The sequence below is a fragment of the Amphiprion ocellaris genome, chromosome 6 (genome assembly GCF_022539595.1).
Source record: "Amphiprion ocellaris isolate individual 3 ecotype Okinawa chromosome 6, ASM2253959v1, whole genome shotgun sequence".
NCBI classification, from domain to species: domain Eukaryota; kingdom Metazoa; phylum Chordata; class Actinopteri; family Pomacentridae; genus Amphiprion; species Amphiprion ocellaris.
In genome coordinates this window covers 4110699-4130437 of record NC_072771.1, presented here as the reverse complement: position 1 = coordinate 4130437, position 19739 = coordinate 4110699, and the positions used below count along the sequence as shown (strand labels likewise).

General features: G+C 38.8%; 1 protein-coding gene across 1 annotated transcript in view; it reads left to right on the top strand.

The window, feature by feature from the left end:
* The window catches only part of antxr2a (ANTXR cell adhesion molecule 2a), a 131269-nt gene extending 112378 nt beyond the window's left edge, over nucleotides 1–18891 (top strand). Inside the window, exon 17 of the mRNA XM_023266031.3 lies at nucleotides 16670–18891. Within this exon, the coding sequence (XP_023121799.1) occupies nucleotides 16670–16708 (39 nt within the window). The 3' untranslated portion in view covers nucleotides 16709–18891. The remainder of the gene's footprint in view (nucleotides 1–16669) is intronic.
* The last annotated feature ends 848 nt before the right edge of the window (nucleotides 18892–19739 follow it).

Genomic DNA, 19739 nt, shown 5'->3' with positions numbered 1-19739 from the left:
CATTTTTAGAAATCACACAGAAGGCTGGAAAGCATAAAGTAGCATGACCACTTCAAAGTATTTCAACTTTTATCAAAAGAACACGGCGCTCCAAACAGGTTTTTTCTGCAGCCTCTTAGCACCACCGAAAGCTGTGACTAGTTCTTCCTACAAGCATCTGTTTAGCACTACTAGCTAAAAAAATAAAAAATAGGGACACAGGAGTGTTTTTTTGTGAATGCATTACACAACAAATGTTAAAAATCTGCAGCATGTGGGCATCACGTGGAAACAGAAACGGAGGGAGGAGAGGATCTGGGCGAGGAAAAAGAAAGAAAAGAAAAAAAAAGAAGCAAGTCTGTCGCCTGGCAGGTCGTAAAACGGGCTATCAGCTGGCTCACACGTCGCACAACAGTCCCATTGTACCGGGGGAAGGTGCAGTCTGCAGGCAGCGCTGCAGTTGTGTGACTGGAGTGGGTTGACTTGGACGAGGCCTGTCGAAATCACTTCAGCACATATCAGCCCAAGAACAATCTCTGCTCTGTGTGATCCGGCTGGCAGCGCTCCACGCCCATCCTCCCACTTCCCTCTTCCCTCTTATGATTATTTTATCCTTTTAAATTCTTTACGCCGCATCTATCGCCGTGGCACCGGGCCCCGCTAGAGCAGAGCGGCGCGTTGGCCATACAGTACATTCACACTACAGTTATTTGGACGGCGCTCCGGTGTGGCTCTGTCCCGGTCCCTCGGTTGGATTCTGCTCGTCCATTAGTGCCATCTGTGCCTTCATGCGCCGTCTGTGAGGGCCCCGTCCACGCCAAAACGATTGGCATTTCTCTGGAACAACCAGAGGGACGGTGCCCAGAGCTTTTAGCTGCCAATGATGTGCACTTACTCTGACAAAATGAGAGGGTGGAGGTGGTGGAGGGGAGCAGGAGGCCCAGGCAGGAAACAGCTGCACCTACAGAACCGCCGCTTCCAGCTTCACCAACGTTATTCCAGGCAGAAGCTGCAGCGCCGTGTGGATTCTTGCACGTTTAACAGGCGGGATCGTGCACGAACAACTGGTTTGAACAATAAAAATGACAGATTTAAGTAAAAAAGAAGAGGCTTGGTGACACCATCTGCACACCTTGTCCCAATGCTAACATGGAATACAGTGACTTCTCTTATTACGCATCTTCAATGTCTTCCTCGCTGTTGTGTTTTATGCGTTTAATTTGGATTTTCTGCATCATTCATGAATACAGACGTAGATTTATCAGGGACTTGTTCATTTTTTGTAATTGTCGTGTCAACTGCAGGAAAGTCTTGCAATGTTCTGTTTTTTTGCATGTCATTAGCTGCAAATCTGCATCTTTCATTAGTTTTTCGACTCTTAAAGGACTATCAAGGGAGTGTGATCTCTCACTGGTTGATTTTTCTTAGATTTTTAAGAAAAAATGACAATATTTATTAACAAAGCAGATTAAAAGTGAATCAAATCCACTTTTTTCAGCCTCGTCCACCTGTAGGTTCAATCATTAGTCTGCTTCATACATACCTACAGACGTACATCAGACGTAGATTTATCAGTGACTTGTTTATTTTTTGTAATTGTCGTGCCAACTATAGGAAAGTCTTGCAATGTTTTGGGTTTTTTGCACATCATTAGCTTCAAATCTGCATCTTTGACTCGTTTTTCAACTTTTAAAGGACAATCGAAGGACTACGATCTCTCACTGGTTGATTTTTCTTAGTTTAAAAAAAATTTGAATGTTTAACAACAAACCAGATTAAAAGTGAAGAAAATCCACTTTTTCTTTGCACCTCAAGCCCCAGATTTACCGTTAAGATCTGGGTTTTTCACCTCTCAGATAGGATGTGATGCCAGAACCATTTCTTGAAAAGGAAAAGCAACATTTTTGCACGTCTATAGCTGCAAAGAAAGGACTACATTTAACATCCGAATAAACAGACTGCAAACGCATGGATGCAAATATATAAACATACTATATCCTTACACGTGTCTAGAGGAGACCAGTACAAACAGAAAGCTGTAAAACTTTGTAGTTTTGCATAAAAATTGAAAGTCTAGGTGCAGGAGTACCACTTTGACATTTTGGAATCGTGAAAGATCTGTGGATATAAAAAGGTAAATGTGATATTTAGAGATCTTATATTCAGTAGCTGTCCTTACTAGAAAACCTAAACGTAACAAAATGAGCTATTTCAGCTACTTAATTAAACATTTAAGCAGAAATGACACCGAAAAGAGCAGTGAGATCGGACTGATTTCCAAATGGCAGCAGAAACTGAAGCAGAAAGAAGTTCTAAAGATGATCCAGACTTCAGAATGTGACCTTTTTGGTAAAAATGTTCTTTTGTCTGCAGGATCAGCGATGCTCTGACAGTCTGCAGAACATTTGCTGCTTCCTGCTAACACAACTTTTCTCAGGGTCAGAGCCTCATTACCCATCAGCCACCTCTTTATTCACAACGAGGTTCAGCATTAAAATCAGTGTGGCTGCTTGAAAAAGCCCAAAATGTAAATAAAGTGCAACGTGTTGGATGTTTGTATTATTATACATTCATCATAAATAGTTCCTGCTATTTGTGTCTTACACTGTCAAAAAAATGTGTAAAAAAATAAAATCAGGCAGCAAAAGTGCCAGAAAACATTGTATAGAAATGAGGAATACTGAAACATTTAGAAACTACAAAATGGTGAAATTACCGGCAAATATCATGCAAAATATTATTTACCATTTTTAAATCCTAAATATACATAACTTTTCTTTAAAATAACTACAAATATCTGTAAAATAGTTATATTTTAGCAGATTTAAATGCAGGAAAGCTGTGTAATTTTATGGTAACTTATTACTGTTTGTAAAAATACAGATTTTTGATTTGGACCTTTTTTTTTTACAGTCAACATGTTAATTAATATTTTTTCTGTGATCTTATTAGATAATATCTGTAATTTAGCAAAAGAAGAAAAAAATCAGGACATTCTTTTAAAAAAGTTACCATAAAATAATTACTTTTTTGCTGATATAAATACAGTTAAAAAAGAGTAATTTTATGGGCAAATATAAAGAGCAAATTACCATTTTATAAAATTATTATTATTATCATCATCTGTAATTTAATAAAACAGGGGAAATCTGTATAATAATTTTTTTACATTTTGAAATCCAAAAACAAATTTTTCTTTCAAGTAACAGCACATAATTTTTTTGAGTTAAATATGAAAAAGACTTGTGTAATTTTGCTTTTTTTTTCTGTGATTTTACTAATTCCTATATATAGACTATAAAAAGCATATTTAAAACACTGTAAATGACAGTATATACAGCACTACACTGACCTGAGCGAAGCGTCCTGCAAACTTTGAATTCTAAAAATGTTAGATTCTTCCTCCAGTCACTTTTCAGAACTCAAGTTGTACGTTTACTAAAGTTTCATTAAACTTAAAATCACATGAATGCAGACCATCAGGCTAAATATATCTTTCTGAAATCGATTTAAACTGAAACCATGTGCTATTGTTTGTCATTTTCAGCTGAAAAGCATCCTTAAGTCCTTCCTCTGTGGAACTGTAAATTAGGGAATAAATAACATCTGTAGAACAGTGACTCAGTGACACTGATGATACCGAATCAACTGGAGCGCTACCATCAAACACCACAATTCTGCTGACGTTTTAATTCTAATGCTAATATGAAGCCTCTTTATTAAATGCTAACCTTTAAACAGTGGTGACTGGTGGAGTTTTAATAACAGAGGGAAGGTTGGCTGGATACTGGTTCTGGTTTGATCACCTGTTAGTTGACTAGAAATAGCCTGATTCAAATAATAGTATTGACTTAATACAGTAGCAAACATGTTCTTTTTTAGTTAAAGGACATCAAGAATTTGATTCAATGTAACTGTAGTTTTAATTCAGTGGATTATATTCGTATATTGCAGCTGGCCTAGAGTCCAGACCTTAACCCTCCTGTTGTCTTCATTTACAGGCACCAAAAAATATTGTTTCCTTGTCTGAAAAAAATCCAAATATTCAGAAAAAAAATTCCCCAAATTTCTGAAAACTTGCAAAACCTTCAGGAAGAAAATTCCAATAATTCCTTAAAAGTTTCCCTTAAAAGTTTTATTTCAAAAATCCCCCAAATTTGGCAAGAAAATTCTTGTAAATATTTTCAAAAAATGAGTAAAAATCTTCCAAAAAATCCTAAAAATATCTAAAGTGACTCCATATATATCAGTAAAACTTCTAATGTTTTCTTTGAGAACATTTACATAAAAATCAACCAAAATCCAGTGAAATTCGCTGAATTTTGGTTGATTCTTTGTGAATGTTCTTAAGAAACATTTTTAACATTTCTTTTTTTCCACCAAAAAAAAAAAAATGGTTCAAAGATTTCCCAGAAATGTTGAAAATGTGGACATCAGAAGTTTCACTGTGAAAATATTTTTTCTTTTTTCCCCACATTTTCAAACTTTAAACCGGGTCAATTTTGACCTGCAGGACGACGCCAGGGTTAAAGGCAGATGCCCTTCTGTTATTTGTGGATGGCATTAGCTCATTAGCTCGCTCTGCATCTGGAAAACTAGGAGAATATTTACATAAGTTAAAGGATAAGGATGTATGATTACACTGTTTTCCACTGCAGGAACCTTTTTAGAACCTTTGAGCATGTTCTAGCTGCAAGAACAGGCCCTGCAGAACCTCTTTCAGGGATGTTTTTAAGGGGAAAAACAGAGATATGTACCTCTGAGCCCCAAGAACACTGCTGTGCTGAATGGGTAACTCAGAGGAGAAAAATTGGTTCAACTTACCACAACAAGAACCATTTTCTGCCCTCTGGATGTGCCTTTTGGGTTTCAATCTTCCCTCCAACATCACCATCAGCTATACGCTAAGCTAACACACCTCCATTGCTCCAGATAGCAACTATCTGCTGTTGTTTTAGCACTCTGAGCTAACGTCGCTTTCATTGCCATTGGATTGGAAACAGAAGGGCTGAAATCACAGATTACGGGACCATTTTTGTAAATGTTTGCACCATGTTGCAGCTTTGAAACCCATTGATTTTCTTGAACTACTGTCTAGAAACATGTTTTCTTAGTTGAAATGTAGTATTTTTGTTGTTGGGATTCTTGAATAGAGCATCAGAGGTAATGCTGTTTATGCTCTTCCTGGGCTGAAGACAGAGATGGGAAAAGTTAACATACTTTGCATTAAGTTGTATTATTGGTGTGAGCTGTATGCTAAGGCTGCTCTGTAAGACTTTTATTTGTGTATAAGGTTCTTAGAGTTTTGTTTACCCCTTTACACCACCTCATTGCTGTCTTTTAATGTGGGCCCTCGTCAGATGATTGGATTAATCTGCAGCTGTTGGCTGTTTTTCCTTGGAAAATCCCGTTTTGCTCGCCGTGCTCTTGCAAAACAATCTGAAACTTGACTCATTCTCATCCTTTGGGCCTTTCAGAGTTTCAGTTTCATCTCCTGCTGCTCCTATTTAGTTGATTCAATACTTGAATGCTTCAAATAAGGTTTTTATTATTTGACTAACTTGTGTGCCAACATATTTTACACTACATTGTGAATAATGAGACTTTCGTACCTCGATGCACTCCAAGTTTAGATAAAGGTTTAATGGATGCAGTGATTCTTAAGCAACACGTTTTCTATCAAATGGAATCAGTTTTGGATCTCAGTGGTAATTTCGTGGCTGAATTGGAAGCAGGCAGGTTTTAAAATCTGCTTGGGAGGCTGCAACCATCTATAAACACTGCGTTTCTCTATACTTTTATATAAATGATGTGCTTTTAGTTATGATTCAGAAGCTTATGGCAGCACTGAAGTTCATGCACTACATATTTGTTTATCCACGTGGACATGAAGGACATTCGGAGTAGATGGAAACTATTTTCTGCTCTTGGAACTGAAAACAAGCTCAACTTCTCCTCCGGCGTCCTCCAACCGATCTGCTGGCGTGTTCCTTCGCCTTCCAATGTACCTTATGTGCTTGTATAATCTTTATTCATCTCTTTACAATCGGCAGAGATGTCCGAGTTGTCAGCGAGCGTCATGCATTTGGCCGAGCGTCAGGTGGCTGTGATTTCCCAGCAGGCCAGATGGCAGCGCTGTGTGGGCAGCGAGTGTGTGGACGAGGGGCTGCGAGGAGATGGCCGGCAGCCTCGTGGAGGGAGGATTGCTCACACTCTGGCTCTCTCCTCTGTCCCCATGCAGCTGTGCTTCTCCCTGCAACTTGAACTTTTCATTTGTTCAATATGTGGCAGAGGACGCCGAGTAAAACAGAACACATGTCTGGTGGCTGAGGCCCGATAAAGGGGAGAGGAGACGACTTGGTGGTGGTGTTTTTTTTAACTCGCCCAAGTCTGCAGCTCGCATCACACTGCAGGATGAAGGATTAGTTCACACGTTTTTTTATCAAATGGTGGATTTCTGGTACGTAGGTTGGGTTCTGTCGAAGATGAAACTAACATAAATGATGAGTTCCGGATCAGACTGAGCTGTTGGGCCAGAATTTCTCTGAATTTTAATGACATGAAAACCAGTTTCTTAGGATTTGTTCAAGAGAGACAGCTGATACATAACGTGAAATGAATATTTACACAACGACCAACTACCAAAACACACCTCCTTGTTCAAGTAGCTAATATGTCGTTGTTTTAGGTTGGATATGACACTGAAATAAGAACAAAAACCCTGAAATTACAGATCACAGAACCATTTTTGTAAATGTCTGCACCACTTAGCAAGTTCCTGCAGTGGAAATCAGTCTGTTTTCTTGATCTACAGACTGAAAAGCAGTTTCTTAGAATTTGTTCAGCAGAGATGGGAGAGACGTAACGTGAAATGGATATTTACGCAATAACCAACTACACTGTTTTCCACTGCAAGAACCTGTACGCTGTTAAAGGGCATTAAGCTTTGAGCATGTTCCGACCGTAACAACTGCACCTTTAGAACCTCTTTTAGGGCCATTTGTTGCAGATCAGCTACGTAAAATTTGCCATATTGTCTAACAAAACAAACCTTCTTGACATTTTGAGTTAAGTCACAGTCATAGCTGTTAGTTGTTACACCAAAATAGGAGCAGAAAGCCTGAAAATACAGAATAAGGAGCCACTTTTGTAAATGTTTGCACCATTTAGAAGTTTTCCTGCAGTGGAAATCTGTCTATTTAATGGAGTTTTGGGTTCCTTGAGTGCAGAATACATTAACATTCCCATGATTTCCTCAGAACTGGGGAAAACAAAGCCTTCCTACCTGTTCAGGTAGTGCTACAAAGGCCAGTACCATTGTTTTGACCTTATCCTTACAAAGTGGTATGTTCCATCTCAATGTAGTGAATGACAATCCCGAAATGTCTGTTTTCCTGCGATTCTTATACAAGTGTTGTACATTTTTCTTAACCATTGTGTGCATCTATTGCCCAGAAAGTGATATTTCACTTTCACAATGATAATTCCTGCTCTTTGCATGTCTGCTAAAGCTAGTTGTGAGCCCAATTAAAAGCCCATGAATGTTTTTGTTGTTGGCTTCCAGCATTGCAGAGACTTCTTCATTTTGCATTTAAAACTTTCTTGTTTTATTGCATCCACAAGCCTTTACATTCAACTTTAATGCACCGGATATATAACTTTTTTACTCAAATACTGTAGGAATGTTGTATGTGTTGTGAGTCGTCCTGCTGGAGCTGAACTGTAAGAGAAGGAGCAGCATGTGCAGCTGTATATGAGGCCCGCAGGACTCTACATTTGTTGTTCAGCTTATTAACATTTTGTCAGAACAACCACCAAGTGTTGGAATAATGAGTGATGAGTGTTGCTGTTGGATTAAGTAAGCCCTAGATTAACTAAGCTACTGTATAGGCTTGAGATGCTCTAATGTGGAAAAAAAAAAGTCTCTGTTCTGGTAATAAAATCTTTCAAAGCCCGAAGCTTATCACTGCAAAATAAGCATCTTGCAACTGGATTACAACTCTCATGCTTGCAAGTGTTTTCACACTACAGTCCAGATGGGAGATTAGTTCTGTAACCTAAATGGATTCTTCTTTTTGTGCATCTTTTTTTTTTTTTTAAGTCTTCTTTTTTTTGTGGGTTTTTGATATTGCAAATGTGACAAACTATACAATCAATTAATACACCAAGCCAATACAAACATTTGGAAAAGGAGCTAATTCTCCATCAGCTGTGTTTATTTCCGGTTATTTGTCTCCCCCAAAAAACAGTGGTGAGACTCGATTCAGAACTTGCTTTGAGCAGGCGACTCGCCGAGGCAAACACCAGTTCTGTTCCGCTTATAAATCTGAGACGATTATTAAATTATTTACTTAATTAGTGAAGGAAAAGAGTTTGAGTCTGGACTGAATCCCACCAGAGAACAGGAATGACCCTGAAGTTGTGCAAGTGTGTTGATTTTAAGGTGAATCGACATTTTGGGCAGAAAATTTGACTTTGCATCCAGTTTAACTCCTTTTTCATGCACAAACATTAGGAATGTTTCAGATTTCAGACGTGTCCATGTCAGAAATGGAGACACTTCAGATTTCATTTCACAGTGACTGTGTGCAGATGTTGTTTTTGAAGCAGGTGCAGAAGCAGTGAAGTTGATTTTGGAGACGATGTGAGAACTTACTATGAAAACCAGTGAGCTAGCCGGCATTTTTTTGAGGTTCTATGGCATATTTTGAACAACTTTCCAGCCCTTTGTTGACTCAAATCATCTTAGTGTGGAGCCAGATCTTAGAAAAGTGGATTTTGGCACCTTAAACATTCCAGTTTGGGTCATTTGGAGACATTTTTGCTGATTCTGACCATGAAAATAAGACTTTAGGAGACACTTTTATCTAATTTCAGGTCCTAAAACTTCACCAGGCAGCAACATTCTTGTCTATGCATGACTGAAGTGCTAATATAAACAGTATTTTACAGTTTTGCTGCATCTTACTGTGTTTTAAAGCTTGAAAAGTTGCATAAAACAGGACAGAGTTTGGTCCAGTCGCCTCCATCAGCTTCCTGCATCTCCTCGTCTCGTGCAGCAGAGATCTTCAGAGAGTTTCAGGATGTAAACGCCTCAAGAAGTAACATTCAGAGTCACACAAAGCGCTTCACTTCTGGAGCTCAGCCTCCAGTTACAAGCCAACAGTCCTGGTGACAAACATGTAGACTGAGGTCTGGGCAAACCTCAGCAGCAGCAGCAGCAGCATCATCATCATCATCATCATCATCATCTCGGGTCAGACAGGAAAGTGTTCCTTCGACTTAGGGAAGTTTGCTTGAGCTGCTGGGATCAGGATTCCTGTCAGACTTTTCCAGAAACAGGAAGAAATGGAGCATGAATCCTTTAAGATCTGGCTGGATTTTAGCTCTCTAACATGGGAAAATAGTGCAGCTGCAAATACTTTGATTAGAGCTGCATGTAACTTTGGTAACTTTGATAATAATACAGAAAGCTGCAGTTTCCTCAGTGTGACAATGTGCAGATTTTTTTCCCCACTTCATATTATTGTGTGCTGGTTATTTTTGTTCTTTAAAACTAAAGAAAGAGACGGTTTTGTTGGACGTTATTGCCGCTTTTAGAGACTACAAACTAATCTAATGTTAGACTGAATAATAACAAAGATAATTGATATTTAAAGTGACTCGATTCAGTCCCTGCTGCTGGGTTTAGCACTTTAAGCCTTGACGTTTCACATATTTATGATACGATAAGCCTTTATTAATCCCACTGTGGGGCAATTTGCATTGTTACGGCTGTAAAGGGGATAATGCAAACAGACATATCAGTAGAAACATAAAAAATAAACCAAAAATATATGTCAAAATGCGTTTGTATGGAAGTTTTCCCAGGCATTTTAACTGGAAAACACCTTCAAAGTTTGCCCATATTGCTGTTTTGCATAGCAGTATAATCATAATAAACCTTTTTTTGGTGCCTTGTTGGTATTTTAATTTTAAAAAAATGCTGTTGCAATCCTTAAAATTAAAGGAAAGGTGTTTTTTTAGTAATAAGCAATGCATTATTGCCATTTTTAATGATTGCAAAAGTCAATCATAAAGATAATTTATATTTTAAGTGAATATTTCAGTCCCTGCTGCCATATTTTACATGTAAAGCAGTGACTTAAAACATATTTGTTAAATTCTGAAATGTGCTATTGTCTTTTTGAGATGTTTTGCAGGATTTTTACACAGAAAAACGCCTTTGAAGTTTTGTTGTATTGTAACTTTGCATTGCAGTATAGTAAAAAAGCTTCTTGCTGGTACTTTGTTGGACCTCTCTAGTGTATTACAAAAGGAGGCTGTTGCAATCCATAAAATTAATACAGCTTTAAAAAAAAGTTACTGTCATTTTTAAGGAGTAAAACTTAATCAAATAGTTGCAGAAGTTGCAAATTGATGGGCTAATTCATACATTAGGTAGTTATTTTATTCCCTTGTTGCCATATTTTGCACTTAAAGCCGTGATTTTTTGCATATTTATTACGTTTTAAAACCGCTGTTTAGTCGTATTGTAGTCTTGTGATGCAGTGTAACGACAATGTTGGTATTTTAGAAATGGCTGCGGTTGCAATCCTTAAAATTAAAGGAACAAGTGGTGTTTTTCAAAAAGTTATGCCATTTTGAAGATTAAAAACTAACCCAACAATTGTAAAACTCACTGATTCATAGGTTAATTTAGTAATTATTCTATTCCCTAATACCATCTTTTGCACTTGAAAAAAGTTTTTGGAGACATTTGCAAGTGTTTTACTAGGAAGGGCCTTCAAAATGTCCTCATATTGTCGTCCTGCATTGCATTAGAATTACAATAAAGCTTCTTTTTGGTGCCTTGTTGCTTTTTCCTGGTATTTTAGCAACGGATGCTGTGCAAACATTTCGGAAATATCCGTAGAAAAATAAAAAAATTAAACCAAAAATGTACGTAGTCACATCTGAAAATGTCTTTTGATTCAGAAAACGTCTTCAAAATCTCCTCATATTGTGGTCTTACACTGCAATACAGTGACAAACTTCTTTTTGGTGCCTTGTTGGTATTTTAGGAATGGCTGCTGTTGCAACCCTTTAAATCAAAGGAACTGGTGGTATTTTTCAAAATTTTAAAGTGTACATTGCATTATAATGACAATAAAGCTTCTTTTTGGTGTTTGTTGCACTTCCATGGTACTTTAGGAAAGGATGCTGAGCAAACATTTATGAATATCAGTAGAAAAATAAACCAAAAATATACCAAAGTATGTCTTGCAATATCTTTTTTTGCGAGCATTTTATTCTGAAACATCTTCGAAATTTCCTCATAATGTGGTCTTGCACTGTGGTACAGTGACAAACTTCTTGTCTTCTCTGGTATTTTAAGAACGGATGCTGCTGCAATCAGTTTAATTTGACATCAGGATTCACTATATTTCCATTTGTGTGTGGAGAAGCAGTGGAGCGTCAGTAATGAAGCTGATTAATCAGAGCCTTTCTCTGACCCTCCTCCTCTTGTCTCTTCACCTCTACGTCTCTGTACCTGACTCATCCATCCGTGGTTGTGCCGTCACGCCACCGTCCGTCCGTCCGTCCGTCCATCCGTCCGTCTGATGACATCCCCCTGACATCGCGTGCTGACATATTCAGACTATTGTTGTGGCGCTCCGGGTGGCACAGGTGGGCCTCGGCCTCTCCAGCATGGCCCGGTTACAAGGCGACGCTTCCTGCCAAGCCGGGGCCCCGTTCATCCGGGGAACAGGGGAGCTGGAATGGGTTTGACCGTATTGTGCTGCACCTGCTTCGCCCTCGCACCAGATCCCCCTGCTTCGCCTGCCATCCTGCCGCCGCCGCCGACGGCGCCGCTTCCCTCCGCCGAGCCCCCGCGCCGTAAAACCCGCAAAATCCACTGAACTTAGCCGCTCTGATGGCCGCGGCCAAAACAGCATCTGATGTGCCTTATTTGTTGACTGTGTGAGATTAGTTGCAGAGGGAACACGTCGAGGGGCTTACCATGCAGAGACGGAGCGCAGCCCCCCACCCCTCCACCAAACACCCACCAGCCTTGCCAAATAATGAGAAATGGAAGATTCTGCAGCTTGTCTAAAGCCCTCGTCACAGTGGGTCCATGCACACTTGTGCTCCCGAGCCAGACTGTAGAGCAGATACAGTAAGAGGAGCTGCTGGCTGCACAGCCTCACGTTCAGCAGCCAGCGTCCTGGTCAGTGTTTTTGTTGGTTTCTTCCCTTCCTGTGTCCATAATACCTGGATAGCAGGCGTCGCCCTGCTCTGTGCCAGGCCTGCATGTGCAAGAATGTGCTTTTGTTTTCTCAGAAAGAGAAGCAAGCAGATGTGCAGCTCAAATCTGTGCACATATCGATGCAAATTCGGTTCTGCAAATCAACCGGGTCTTTTCAGACAGATCGCCTGCCAGTTCACAACTTCTCAAAAGTGAAAGTTAAAACTGAAATGTCTTTCAGCGCTCAGCTTCGACGTGGGCTGGAGATGAGTTAGAGATGATTCTGCTCAGCTACTAGTCAGAGTTTCTGCAGATTTATGCAAAAATCCACATTATTAAGCACCAAAACTGCAGTTATAATGGATGTCTGTTGCCAGAACAGACATCAGTCACAAATCAAATGTCAACCACGACTGACTCTTTACACGAAGGCAGCAACAATATTTCTATACACTGGTGAAATAAGAGAAGCAGAACAGCAGAGTCTGGACTGAGGAACAAACACTAACACTGGTCTAAACACTGAAACCTGTGAGATCAGGTGTGGACAGTGGAGTCACAGCAGCAGAGAGACCCAGGATGCTTTAACCATCACACCCTGTACTCTAATAACATAATAAAGTGTCTTTTTTGGTGCCTTGTTGGTATTTTAAGAACAGACCCTGAAGCAGTTCTTAAAATTAAAGAAAAAGTGGCTTTTTTAAAAAATAGTTACTGCCATTTTTTAATGATTGTAAAGGCAACAGCAAAGGTAATTTCTATGTTAAGTAAGTATTTCAGTCCCTGCTGCCAGATTTTTTGCATATTTATGAAGTTTTGAAATGTGTTGTTGTCTTTTTGAGAAGTTTTGCAGGCATTTTACGCAGAAAGCGCCTTCAAAATGTCCTCATATTGTAGTTTTGTTTGCATGGCAGTATAATGACAGTAAAGCTTCTTTTTGATGCCTTGTTGCTCCCTCCTGTATTTGAAGAACAAATTCTGTTGCAATCCTTAAAAATAAACAGGTGTTTTGTTGTTTTAAGTTGCTGACGTTTAATAGAGGCTTTGCAGCTATTTTACTCGAAGTGCCTTTGAAATGTAGTCGTATTCTGTGCTGTAATAAAGCAGGGTATTGGAATTGAAATCCAGAGACGTTTGCACGTGTTGGCTTTTCCAATTTACTCTTATTTTACTTTGTGTAGTTGGTGAGCAATCACATTTCTCTCCCACCTCTAGACCAACTTTTGAACCCAAACTGATGCATCTTTTGGCCATTAAAGGTCGATTTTGTTTGACTGATGACACTCTAAAACCTTATTTAAGGATTTCTCACATGCTGTACATGTGCACTGATGATTGTTTATATTTTAGGCTGGCAAATCTCGGTTTATACCGTTAAACTGAAGATCTAAATGTCTCTGCTTTAATACTGTGTTCTGACAGCTGTGAAGAATTTCAACAATTTCCTTCAGGATTAGTCAAGTTCTGTTATTTTCCACATTAATCGATTAGTTGTTTGGTGTGTAAGATGTAAAAAGTCCAAGATGACATCGTCAAATGTCTTGTTCAGTCATAGAAGAGGAAAAAATGCTCACATTTATGAAGCTAATTTCTTAAAAACGACTCAAATATGTTCATCAGTTATCAAAATTGCCAAACAGTTGACGACTAACTGATTAATCAGTTAATCTCTGCAGCATTAAAAGCCACGAAAAATGTTTCTCCTGCAGAAATCTGAAGTTTATAATCCTTTAAACTGTGACGATTAGTTAAGTTTTATCTTACTTTTACAATTAATCAATTAGTCTTTTGGTCTATAACGTGTAAAAATCCCACAACCCGAAGATATTCAGTCACAGAGGAGGAAAAAAATTGAACATATTCATACTTAGGAAGCTGGAATTAGAGAATTTTGAGTTTTATTCTTTAGAAAAATTACTTAAACCCGTCAAAGTAGTTGGCTCCTAGTTTATTAGTTGCTGAATAATTGATTAATCAATTAACTGTTGCAGGTTTAAGAGTGACAGAAATGCTTCTCCTGCAGAAATGTGTCTCCTTAAAATGCTGTCTTTAATCCTTTAAACTGTTAGGATTAATTCCATCTTATCCTGTGTTTTTTTAAATAAATCAGTTAGTTATTTGGTCTATAAAATGTAAAAATCCCAAGATGATGTCCACAAGCAAAGATATTCAGTCACAGTGGAGGAAAAAAAAATGAACATATTCATATTTAGGAAGCTGAAATTAGAGAATTTTGAGGGTTTTTTTCTTGAAAAATTACTCAGATCTCTTAATTGTTTATCAAAATTGTTGGCAGTTATTTTAAAAGTGAATGACTAATTGATTAATCAATTAGATGTTTGGTCCATAACATGTAAAAATCCCAACATGACATCCACAAACCATAAATATTCAGTCACAGAGGAGAAAAAACTCAACATATTCACATTTTAGCTGTTAAAATCTGAGACTTTTGACTTTTTTTCTTGAAAAAATATCACTAAAATCCGTTCACCAATTATGAAATAAAAAAAAAGACTATGTGGATTAATTTAGTAGTTGACACCTTACTGATTAATCACTTAATCATCGTAGTTTTAACAGCAACAGAAATGTTTGTCCTGCAGAAATGTGCCTCTTTAAACCCGCTGACTGTGAGCTCCACAGTGTCCACTCACATTTAGAAAACATTGCTGCTTTTCTTTTGTTTTTGAGCGTTTTTCCTGCATCCGAGCAGCTTTTCTTTCATCCTGACGGACGTTTGTGCTGCATGTGAAAAGACCAGTTCACCCAAAACACAAGGAAACACCTTGAAGCTACTTTAGGGACAGTTTTCAGAGCAGAAATTCTCATCTTCATGGACAGAAATGACCAGAAGCAGATGAGGATGTGTGTTTTTTTTGTGATTTGAACTGACCGTCCTCTGACAGAACTAATAGTTTAGAATGAGTCGAAGGACGCAGCCGATCCTCTCGTTAATGAATGAAGCATAACGAGGCGTCTCGATGCTGCTGGAGTCGGGTCACGGCGAGCAGACGGAGGCTCTGAGAGACTCGGAGGTTGAGGAAGCCGACCGGCTGCTGGGATTCGCTGTGTCAGAGCTCCCTCTTGGTGTCAGTGCTGTGGCTGAGCAGGAAGACGCTGCTGCTGCTGCTGCTGCTGCTGCTGCTGCTCTGCTGCTGCTGCTGCTGCTGCTGCTGCTGCTGCTGCTGCTCTGCTGCTGCTGCTGCTGCTGCTGCTGCTGCTGCTGCTGCTGCTGCTGCTGCTGCTGCTGCTGCTGCTGCTGCTGCTGCTGCTGCTGCTGCTCTGCTGCTGCTGCTGCTGCTGCTGCTGCAATGAGGAGATCAGACAGAAACTAAACACACACACAGACACACAAATACACCATGAAGTTGTAACTGAGCTCTATAAGAGTCTGATGGTATTTACAGTAGAAGAGCAGCTGCAGGTTTCTTCAGTTGAAGTCGTAGCTGACACTAAACTATCAGCTCAATTGATTTATTTTGTGTCCTGAAGATGTATCCAATAGATTGATTGTTTTGTGAATATTATTTATGCAATATAGAACGAATATTGTCTTCTTCTGTTTGTTTTCATGCTTTGCTTTTTGTTTTAAGATGTTTTAAAAGGAATATTCTGAAAAACTTTTCAGATTTTAAATTTTTTTTTGTATTTATTTTCCAAGAAAATCTAAGAGTCTGTGACTTATTATTTGGATAATATTACCTTTGATAACAGATTTTTTTTTTTAAATGTATTCTTTTTTATTAATATATAAATTGGTTTTGGGTTGTTTTCGAAGACATATATGCACTTTTTATTTTAATATTTTTTCTGCTATTTATTTTATTTTTGTTTTCATTGAAAACTGACAATGATTTGAGACAATGATTTAATGATTTAATATGTGGATAAATGCTAAGACTTTTTTATTATTTTAATATGAATAAGTTTTAGGATGTTTTGGAAGAAATATATACAGATACTGAAAACTTTCTAAAATAATTTTTTGATTTTTTTTTCTCCTTTTAATTTTAATTTCCCATGAAAATCTGAAATAAAACAAAAATACAAAAATACAAAAATTGGGAGCTAATACATTTTTGATTCAGATATAACATGTAAGTTTTGGAAGACATACAGACAAATGTAATAATAATAAGAATAAAAACTTCTATTTTAGTTGTAATTCCCAAAATGAATAATTTCAATTTAGATTTTTAATAATAGATTTTTCAGTTATGATAAAGAGATTTTGGGATGTTTTGGGAGACATATTTAGAAATATACATTTTTTTATAGTATGTTTATTTTATATTTTAGAGAATATAATCTATAATTATGACCATCTGTTTAGAAGGAAAGACATAAAGATGCCAATTAGAAATATCAGCAAATATAAAAACTGCTGTTATATCTGAAGGGCAACTCAATTCTAAAAGTTTTAATTCTCTTTTTTCGTCCTGTGTGTTTTATTTTCAGGGCAGGTGTATTAATTTCAACCGAGTGCAGCATCAGTAGAAGAAGAAGAAGAAAGACCTGCTGTGTGAAAAAGCAACGTGTGCTGATCGCTGCGGACCAAGAGAAGAATTTCAGGTTTTATTGTTTTTCTGTTTGAAGACGTGTAATCTGCAGCTGAAACCACTATCTGTTCACTCCGCTTCACTTCCTGCCACAACGTTTCCTCCTTCGGCCCTCAGGAGCAAACAGGGTCACGTGTTAATATCCTTTAAGTTATTTACCGCCTTCTCCTTGCACCAAATCGTTTTTTGTTTTTTTGTATTATTTTAATTAATAAAAATAAATGTAATTAAAAAAAAGGAAGCAGGAGTGCTCAGACTGGGTTAGCTTTTCATGCGCACCAAAGGCTTTAACATATTCTGACCATATTGTGCCTTCTGTGGAAAAAACCTAATTTCATGGACACAGACGGAAGCTTAAAAAAAAAAAAAAAAAACGCAGAGAGAGAAGGGGGCTGTTTGCCTTTGGCGTGGAAGTTGGAATAATCCCTGCGGGCCTCGCAAGTGCAGAAGTCGGCTGCCTTTTGGCAACGTCTCATCATCACGACTCGTGTCCAACTTCAGCGGCGCCGGATGCCTGGCGGCTGCTCTTTGACTGGCTTATCTTGTCATTTTAACACTGAGAAGTGCACACGCATGACAAATTGTAGACAGGACGCCCCAAGGTACTGGAAGACTTTGCCCTTTAGTTTTTTTTTTTAAAAGACACCTTCTTTTCATTATGCACTCGGGACAAGGGAAATTAATAGAGCGTTATTGGACCGCGGGACAGCCTCCTGACCATCTCCAGCTACGTTTGAGGGATTGATGCCTTTAAGACCTTGACATGGCGCTTGGTGGTGGGGTTTTTTTTGCCCCTGTTTTTCGACGCAGTCTGCTCCATGCTCACCAAGGCGTAGCGCGTCGACTTTTTTAAGATATAGATTCCTCAGAGGGGGCGACTCACCAGCTTCCCTCAGCAACCGGAATATCAAAGTTTAATTAAAATAATTAAAGGCAACAGCAAGCAGCAGCCTGTGAAGACTCGCCTTGTCTCTTTTTTATGCCTTTTGACATTGAATGACCCATTACAGGAAAAGGGGTAAAAAAAAAAAAAAAAAAAAGAGGCGGTGACGGCGCGCCAACGTCCAAAACGCAAACCCAAAGCAACGGATGCGACGGACGGATAAGTATTGTTCATTTACACAAAATTATGTCCACCCCTCCCCTCCTCCTTCCCTCCACCCCAACCCCAAAAAAATATATATTTATGTATATTGTGGATTTCTCAAGCGCGCTGTCACAACGCCAATCCCAAATGATGTCAGTGCGAGCGGAAAAAAAAAAAAAAAAAAAACACTGTGGGGGGGCGGGAGGAGGAGGAGGAAAAGGGGGCAGCAGCTGAAGAAAAAGGCTCGAATGATCCAGTCACTTCGGATACCGTACTTCAGATGCAAAATGGATATTGGAGTGGAAACCTGACAAAGCGCGCCGGCTTTGACGGGAAGCGGTATAGACAATGACCAGTGGCTGGGTCAGTGGCACGTCTCTGTGCAAGCAGGGAAGCTTATCAAATGACACTAAAAATAAGTTCAGCAACCGTCAAGTTTGAGGGCGAGCGGCTCACATTTTCGGGCGAGCGACACGACTCTCTAATTAATCCTTTGTTTCCTCCTTCGCATCCCGCAAATAAATCGAATCCTCGGGGTGCGCTGGTGTTTATGTCCGACTTAAACGCTTCTGTGGCCTCTTGCGTAATTTTTTTGCGGGGCTGACATTTAATGGGCTCATCAGGAAATCACATCATTAACTCCAACTAATGCGATATCTACACACTGTGTCCTCTAAAAACCAAAGTGTTGAACTGTGCCTTTTTTGTACAAAAAATTTTTTGTATTTTTGTATTTTTGTCCACCAAATTTCTAGCCTCAGTGTGATTTGCATGCACTACTTCCTGCTTCCTGCTAATTTATCATTTTTATTATCTTTTATACTCATGTAGCACCTTGAAGTCCGGGTTCGACTCGTACGAGCTGCACATGTGTGCGAGTCGCAACCCAAAAAAAACCAAAAAATCCTTCCATTACAAAGCTCTTTTCTGGGTTTTACACTGTTTTTTTTATTATTTCTAGTCATTTCTGTTACTGTGTTACACTGCAATCTGTTGTGTCAAATATACATGAGATAAAAAAAGGTGTTTGTGTCTTTTTTGTGTCTTTTTTTAACGTGTGTGCGTGCGTGTTGCTGGTAGGGGCGGACGCGCTGAAGGCCATCTTTAATTGGGCCCTTGCAGATTTATAGGGCCCGACAGGGAACCTGATTATACGGAGAGTGTGTGGACAGAGCAGTGGACAGTGTGCAGCCTCTCCCCCTGTGAAGTCGGTCACCGGAGGCGTCGTGCGAAAACACACAAACGCAGACGCACACGGACACACAAAAAAGCCCTCCGAGGTCTTCACCGCCCCAAAAAAGAGGTCTTGCATTTAGTAAAAAATATGCGCTGGTACACCTTCTGCTTGGGCCACATTTGCATGCTGTGACAAGATGCCGGCTGAGGTGTGTGTTGGTGTGTGAGGGAGTGTGTACACTGTATATACAATAACCCCTCCACCGTGTTGTTGAAATATCAAATCTCGCTTTTGTATTGTCCAAAAATGAGGATTTCGCGTCATTTCTGGCTCAAAAAGTGTCTTTAAAACACACTCATGTAAAGGTGGTGGTTTGAGGAATAAAAACTTCTGCAGACAAACAACCAAAAGCAAGAAATTCCTCAAACATTACCGTAAATATATGTTTCTTTATGTTATACAAGCAAGTTTTTCCCTGAAACCTGCTATTTATTAAACAAAATAAAGAAGCAAAGGGATCAATAAGTTCCATTTAAGTGTGAAAATGAAGATCACAGGAGATAAAATACGTTCTTCAGGTGTTTACAATCAGAAGAAATTGGCTGTCGATCAACTTTCAGAACTTTTCTAATTATCAGTATTGCTATTTTTCTGATACGGATTCCAGATAAAATTAATAGATTTTTTTTTTTTAAACTACTTATA